Source organism: Chinchilla lanigera, unplaced genomic scaffold (genome assembly GCF_000276665.1).
Source record: "Chinchilla lanigera isolate Chin_1 unplaced genomic scaffold, ChiLan1.0 scaffold00081, whole genome shotgun sequence".
NCBI lineage: Eukaryota > Metazoa > Chordata > Mammalia > Rodentia > Chinchillidae > Chinchilla > Chinchilla lanigera.
This window is the reverse complement of record NW_004955482.1, coordinates 6,165,683-6,173,590: the sequence shown is the minus strand read 5'-3', so window position 1 is coordinate 6,173,590 and position 7,908 is coordinate 6,165,683. Positions and strand designations below refer to the sequence as shown.

At 45.1% G+C, this 7,908-nt stretch overlaps 1 protein-coding gene across 1 annotated transcript in view; it reads right to left on the bottom strand.

Moving 5' to 3' along the window:
• Nucleotides 1-7,908, bottom strand: part of Zcchc8 (zinc finger, CCHC domain containing 8) — a gene marked incomplete at its 5' end in the record, with an annotated part of 20,978 nt that overhangs the window by 11,377 nt on the left and 1,693 nt on the right. The window contains 3 exon segments of the mRNA XM_013503729.1: nt 3,531-3,608; nt 5,536-5,641; nt 7,423-7,497. Of these exon segments, the coding sequence (XP_013359183.1) occupies nt 3,531-3,608; nt 5,536-5,641; nt 7,423-7,497 (259 nt within the window).

Genomic DNA, 7,908 nt, shown 5'->3' with positions numbered 1-7,908 from the left:
CTACTGGGAATCAAACCCAGGACCTTGCACTTGCCAGGCAGGTGCTGTGCCACTGAGCTATCTCCCCAACTTCAGGCTGTGTTTGAACTTGCAATTCTCCTGCCTCAGCCTCCCAGAGTGCTGGGATGACAGGCATGCATCACCATGCCTGGCTCTCAGCCCTTTTATTTTGAGAGAAGGCCATACTAAATTACCCAGGTTGGCCTCAAACTTTCAATCCTCCTCCCAGCTGCTCCTGCTGGGATTACAGCCGTGTGCTACTGCATGTAATTCTTTCTAGTCTCTTTCTAGAACGTTTGCCCCATTTTTTAAAAAACGACACTAAGCTGGGTGTGGTGCCGCATGCTTGTAATCCCAACACTCGGGAGGCTGAGGCAGGAGCATAGCTGCAAGTTCGAGACCAGCCTGGGCTACAAAGTGAGCTCAAGGTCAGCCTGAACTGCATATCGAGACCCTGTCTCAAAAAGACAGAAAACAAAACAAAGCAAAACAGAAACCATGACACTACCATTCTCTCCACGGCATCTCTAGCGATGCTACTGCTAATCCTCTTGCCTAGAGCTCGGCAGGGGCCGCCACACAGCCACATTTAACGAGCAGTTGCCGGCTTCCTCTCACTCAGCCTGTCAGCAACAACGGACAGCGCCGCCTCCTCCCGGAAGCATGTTCCTCCGGTGGCTTCCAGCACACCACTCTCTTGGTTCTCTTCTGACCCTGCGGGCCACGCCTCAGCTTCTTGGCTGAACTCCTCATATACTGCCGGGTCCTTGGGTCGCCTTTCGTCTTTTCTACTCTCACCCTGGGTGACCACCAGAGCCCGGGCATGAACACGGTGTACAGGACGAGCGCGCCGGAGAAGTTCTGCTCCCTTCCACACTCCGTCCCGTACACGTGAGCACCGACATCACCGCTGTTCCCGGCCAGGTAGGAAGCACCCCCGACTCACCCGCTTAAGGTCCGAAGCCCCTCCAAACTTGCTCCTACCACGGTTCCCAACACCAAAGGGCAGCGACACTGTCCCTGTAGCTCAGGCCCAAGGCCTGCATCACTCTTTTTAGGGATGGGACACGGGGCCTTCACCCCGAGCTACATCCCCAGCTCTTTATTTTGAGACAGGGTTTCACTAAGCTGCCCAGGCTAGGCTTAAACTTGTGATGCCCCTGCCTCAGCCTCCAGTGTGCGGAGACTACAGATGCGTGTGACAGCACCAGCTAAGACCTGCGCTGCCCACCCTCTCTCTCGGTCTCCTACTCTACAGCCAACTCAGCAACGTGCTTGAGCGGCTCCTTCCCACCCACACCCGGGCTCTGGCCACGCCGCACCCCGTTGCTGTCACCCTGGCCTCAGCCACCACTTCCTCTCACCTAAGAGTAACACAACAGCCTCCTGTACAACCAGCTCCTATTTTCCTCACAGAATCCAGTTCTTTCCAACATTCGAGTCACACTGGGAGCGGTGGTGCACACCTGCAATCCCGGCACCCAGGAGGCTGAGGCAGGAGGATCACCATGAGTTTGAGGCTAGCTTAGGTTATGTAGTGAGTTCAAGGCCAGCCTGAACTACACGGTGAGCCCCTGTCTCAAAACAACAACAATAATAATGATAATAATAAAAACATTCGGGGCAGGGAATTTAGCTTAGCGGCACAGCGCCTGCCTGGTAAGTGCGAGGTAGTGAGTTCGATTCCTGGTACCAGAAAAAAAAAAAAAATAATAAAAACATTCAAGTCACAGCGTGTCATGTTTCTACTCAAAACCTTCCAACGGCTTCTCCCCTTACTCAGAGTAAAATCCAGCATGCAGACGCCCCCACTTTGGCCTGGAAGGCTCTGGCTTCACACTCCGGGTCTGCACTGCCCCCTGGCGAGTGTCTGAGCTCCCCATGAGTTTCCCCCTCTTGGGATGCGAACAGCAGCCCATCACTCAGCGCCGGTCACCTCGGCAGTGAGGGCATGAGGGTCGGCCTCCCATGCCCCGTGCTGCTGCCTAAGCCCTCTCCACGCCCCCGCAGCCTCAGCTCCCTCCTCACCCCACCAGTCCTGACTCCGGCCCATACCACAGGCTCACTGCACACCCCCCTACTGCAGCGCTCTCCTCCTCCTTCCCTGCTGCACTTCTCTTTTGAAGGCACTACCTTCTCCCATTAGAATGTAATTCACCGAGTACCAGGATCGTGTCCCTTTCCCTCACTGCTGTCCCTCAAACTCAGGACGATCCCTTGCACAAAACAGTACCTACTAATTAGTACAGTATTAAAGGACTAAATGAGTATGTAAAATTCCCAGTTTCTGTTTTTTTCTTTTTTTTTGTCTTTTTGAGACAGGGTCTCACTATGCAGTTCAGGCTGGCCTTGAAGTAGGCTGGCACTACTTTACTTTTAGAAATTTAGCCAGGTGTGGTGGCGCACGCCTGTAATCCCAGCACTTGGGAGGCTGAGGCAGGAGGATCGTTTCGAGTTCCAGGCCAACCTGGGCTACAAAGTGAGCTCAAGACCAGCCTGAACTGCATAGCGAGACCCTGTCTCAAAAAGACAAAAAAAAAATAGGAATTTAAAATCTCCCTCCCCAGTGCCGGGAATTCCAGGGTCTTGTATGGGCCAGGCAAGTGCTATACCTCTGAGCTATGCTCTCAGTGCAGCTTTCTAAAAGATGACTTGAGATGCACCTCCTTGTAGTCAGCTCAATCACTGACCCTAATTCCGCCACTCGGCACTGTAAAGGGTGACCTCTGACCACCTCTGTCTTATTTGGAAAAATACAACATTGCTTTTAAATGTTTTCTTATTCTTTTTTTGACACAGGGTCTTGCTATGCAGTTCAGGCTGGCCTCAAACTCACAGCAATCCTCCTGCCTCAGCCTCCTGAGTGCTGGGATTACAGGCGTGCGCCACCATGCCCGGCCCTACAAATGTTTTCAAAAAAGTTTGTGGCTGCTCACAATCTCTATAGTCCCATGTCTTTAAATCTGAGGTGCACTGACAGTGAATAACAACCCCCAAAACTTGAAAGCTAGTCCTCCTTTAATGGAATTCAGGACTACACTGCCCTAGTGAAAATATCATAAGCCACAGAATTATACATTGTATTCACACTGGCCTATGTGGTCCTGAAAGGCCTAAATGTATCTCGTGCCTGTTAAGCCCCCGCTTTTTACTCACTGGCTGAGTAGGTCAATACCTTAAATGTCAAACTCGCCACCTGATACAGTGGCTCTCTCTGTTTCATCTATCCACGAGTTCGGCAAGTATGCTTTCTATACTTTTATCTGAGTTCTTGAAGACAAACACGAAGATGTGGTTAGGACAAAAATAAGCTCTCCCAAAGAATGTCTAGAGTACTCCTACCTCACCCCCAACAGTTACTAAAAAAGGAACAATATTTAGAGGCTGGAGTCTACACGATTGTTCCCAAAGAATGCTGGGATCGTATGAAAACTCATGACTATGCCACTTTATCATTTAAATGCCACCCAACCGATAAAGAATAGGAATCATGCATCTGTAGAGTTCAAAAATAAAATGTCCAAACTTACACTAAAAGCTTCCTTGCTATTTGTTATGGTACAGGATTCTTCTACTTTATGGTCCTCTTCTAACACGATACTGGATGGCTAAGACAGAGAGAGATATTCATTACAAAGAGAAGATAGAGAAACGTACGTTACAAACAACTCCTTTTATTTTCTGATATACACCATTCAAGTACACAGTCTTGTCACAATTGGGGCAAGTTAAGAAGTTCAGATAGGGATGTTAGTGAAAGAATTTTCAAAAGTAGGCAACTGCAACAGTATCAACAGGTATCTTCTTCTGGGCCGGGGAGATAGCTCAGCGGCACAAGCACCTGCCTGGCAAGTGTTAAGGTCCTGAGTTCGATTCCCGGTACCAAATAAAAAAAATAATAAAAATAAAAGGTAGCTTCTTCTGAAGCATTAGCATGTGGTTATGACTTTTATGTTAAACCGGGTGTGGTGGCGCACACCTGTAATCCCAGCACTCGGGAGGCGGAGGCAGGAGGATTATTGTGAGTTCAAGGCCAGCCTGGCTACAAAATGAGTTCAAGACCAGCCTGAACTGCATAGTGACACCCTGTTTCAAAAAAAAAAAAAAAAAAAAAAAAGACTTTTGTGTTAATCAGTGTTGATTATGAAACTTTCAATGTTTACACTGGCAAGGTAGACTTTATCTTCAAAATATATAACCAGAAAGATTTTAAAAAATTCCTAATTCAGTATCACTGGTTAGTACCAATAAAACAGCTCTGATAAACCATGAGCAAAGGTTACAGGTTTAATCTCCAATACCAAAATCAAAACTCAAATTTTCCTTGAGGCCAGTGTGGTAATGTACGCCTGTAATTCCAGCACTCTGGGAGACTGAAGCAGGAGGATAGTAAATTCGAGCCCAGCCTGGACAATTTAGCAACTTAGCCAAGATCCTATCTCAAAATAAAAAATAAAACGAAGCTCAGTGCAAAGGTTCTGGTTCAATCTCCAGTACACCACCACCACCAAAAAAAAAAAAAAGATTGCTTTGAGACAGGGTCTTAGGGTCTTAATAAGTTGCCCAGGCTGGTCTCAAATTTGTAATCCTAGCAGCAATTCCAGCAAGTATTTCATTTCCTGAATTTTTGAAAACTATATGTGACGTGTAAAAACTAAAGATGACTAAAAAATTTCAATTAATCAGAGCACTTTGTCTCAAACCCTTGAGGACAACAATGAAAAATCCATGTCTGAGAACTGCCCGGATGGCACACACCAATAATCTTAGCATCTGGGAGGACGAGGCAAAAGGATCACTAGTTTGAGACCAGCCTGAGCGATACAAGGAGATTCTGTCTCAGAAAAACCAAATAAAAAAGAAATCCTTATTGAAAACTCTTTTTACCTTAAGTTTTAATTTTAAAAAGGCCCAGAAATCACAATCCTGATTTATATATCTGTAAATTCATGCTCTACTATCCACGTAGTGAAATCTGACAGATTTCTTTAGATATGCTATCCGTTTTTTTAAAAACAAGGCAAGGAAAAAAGGGATGGCACATAATTTTATTCTGTTGGTTTTCTATTTTTAAAATAATCCATCTTTTATAAACCTCTGGTATACAGAATTTCTTGACTGGCCTGAGTTAACTTCTCTGCCCCAAACCAGGTGTCCACTGAGGAAAAACAGCCAGGTGAGGATGAGCTGCATCCTCAAGGAGGCCAGGGTGGCCACGGGCAGGCTTTGGAGAAGGGAGCAGGCAGGGAGGTGAGTAGGAACCTTGACAATCATTTTGGCTTTGATTCAAAACCAACCGCTAGGTGTGGTGGCACAGGCCTGTAACCTCAGCACTCAGAAGGCTGAGGCAGGAAGACTGCCACCAGTTCGAGACCAGCCTGGGCTACATAGTGAGTTCAGGCACAGCCTGAACTATACAGTGAGATCGTGTTTCAAAAAAACAAAAACAAAAACAAAAGACTATCCCTACAGCCTAATAATTGGTGGCAAAAAAGCATAATCTACTCATCTTAAAGTCTCTTAAATGTGAAATACCTGGGGCAAAAGATTAAAGGACGTCTTTTCCACATCGTTTTTCTGCTGTTCCTCAAATCTTTTTACTAAATTTGATACAAACTCCTCTATTTCTTGATGGTATTGCCTGTATAAGAGGACAAAATGATCCCAGACAGAGTAAGACATTTCATAGATTAAAATCTTATGCAGTATTATAAAATGTCATGTCTTAATTTTATTGTTTTTCAGGTTTATCAAACTGACTCTCTGTAACACTCAGGAACCTATTACTTAGGAAACAATAATTGTTGTGAAGTTAACGAAATGATTACAATAACCGAATACTGAGCCTGGCACTGAAAAGTTGCCGAGTAGCTGTGCAGATAAACACATTTTCTTTATAAATGCTACACACTTAACTTCTGAATGAATATTACGTGTAAATGGGTCAAAATCCAAAAGAAGCAAAAAGGCTGCACAATACAGAGCTTCCTCCCATCTATCTCCCTGTCGCCTATGTCACCTATCTCTGCAGCACAGAGGAAATGCATTCCATTCTTCCATAGCCTCCTCCCAGACTCCTCCTGTACATGCAAGCAAACATTTATCTAGTATGCAACTGAAAGAGAAATGAAAACCAAAATGCAACACAGGTAGAAGAAAAATACAAGCTCTACCTTCTCTAGGCCTCCAGGTCAAAAACCACACAGCTCACGTGATCTGCAATGTTCCCTTCAGGCGATGTGCAAGGAGCCCAGTCTGTGACCCCGCAGATGGGAGCCAGGACGCCTCAGGCTCTGCTTCCTTCTCACCTGATGCTCGGCCAGGCCTTTTCTTTACCTTTTTTTTTGGTATGGGGAATCAAACTCAGGACCTTGTACTTGCCAGCCAGGTGCTTGTGCCACTGAGCTATATCCCCAGCCCTCCTTTTTTTTTTTTTTTTTTTTGAGATAGGGTCTTGCTTTGTAGTCCAGGCTGGCCTTGAATTCACAGCAATCCTCTTGCCTCAGCCTCCTGAGTGCTGGGCTTACAGGTGTGCACCACCACGCCCAGCTCTTCCAGGCCTCTAACACTAACATTCTAAGTCTTTTGCAGGCAAAATGGCAAGTGAATGATGCAGAAATCAGTACATTCTCCAGAGCTAGAGTAGGCATCATTTCTCAGCTAGCGGGGACAACAGTGCCAAAGGCCAGCTGTGCCCAGCACCTTGCTGCAACTGCAGTCACCACCCAGCTCCCACACCCTAAGAGTCCAGGTTCTACTTCTGTGGCGATAAAGTGGGTTATGAACCTGGCTCCCCGTCCGTTCATCTCCTCTGCCGTGGCCAGGATATGAAATAACAGTAGGACTCAGTGGCTCAGGGGGGCAAGTGACTGTCTGAAATGTCTACGACCACATTCTAAAGGGGTGACAGAGCAAGGCCTCAAACCACCTACAACGCTCTCGCAAGCCTGCAGGAAGGCACCATGCCACTGAGCTCAGGCACGTTGCAAGCCTTGTAAAGGTACAGTTTTGTTAATAAAAAAAACCTCCTCATGCAGTTATGTTTTGAAGATAGCCAATACAGAAGGGCTCTGTTACCCAATTCCGGGAGAGAAATGGCTACCACTATTCTTGCTACGGTTATTTTTACTACAAGTAATTTACTGGGCTCTTACGCGCACTCATTTAACCACCTGGCAGTAGTTACTATTGGTATACTTCTCTCCAGAGGAAGGCTAATGACACAGAAAAGCTCTATGACCTGTTCAGGTTCACAGATGTAGAAAACAGAAGTCCAGACCCAAATTCACATCTGTGTGACTCCTATATCCTTGCTCTTAAAACGATTTCATAAACTTTAAAGATGATGTCAGTACAAATGAAAACACTGTTTCATAAACATGTTAATTCATTGTATTTAGGAAAGGAAAAAATGTTACTTACTTTGAAATAATATTGTTCATAAACAGAATTTGCAATAAAGGTCCATCTAATTTAGTATTGTTCACCAATATTCCACTAAAACAGAAGTTAAAACATATTCTTAGACAATATTAAAATAAGACATAAATTTATGTAAAGACTATACGGTCACATAACTTTTATAGTATTTTGTTTATTTGAAACAGGGTCTCACTATGTAGAGTGCAGGTTGGCCTCAAACTTGCACCAGTTCTTCTGTATCAGCCTCTTGGGTGCTAGGATTATAGGCCTGTGCCATAGCAACCGGCTTAAAAACTTTGTATCAGTAATTTTTTTTTTTTTTTTTTTTTACAGGGTCTCACTACACAGTTCAGGTTGGCCTTGAGTTCACTCTGTAGCCCAGGCTGATCTGAAATATGGACCTATATTCACTGTTACATATGTCCTGCTTTTCAACAATATTTAATTCACAGTGATTTTTATTTAAACATTTTTTTTGTTTTTTTT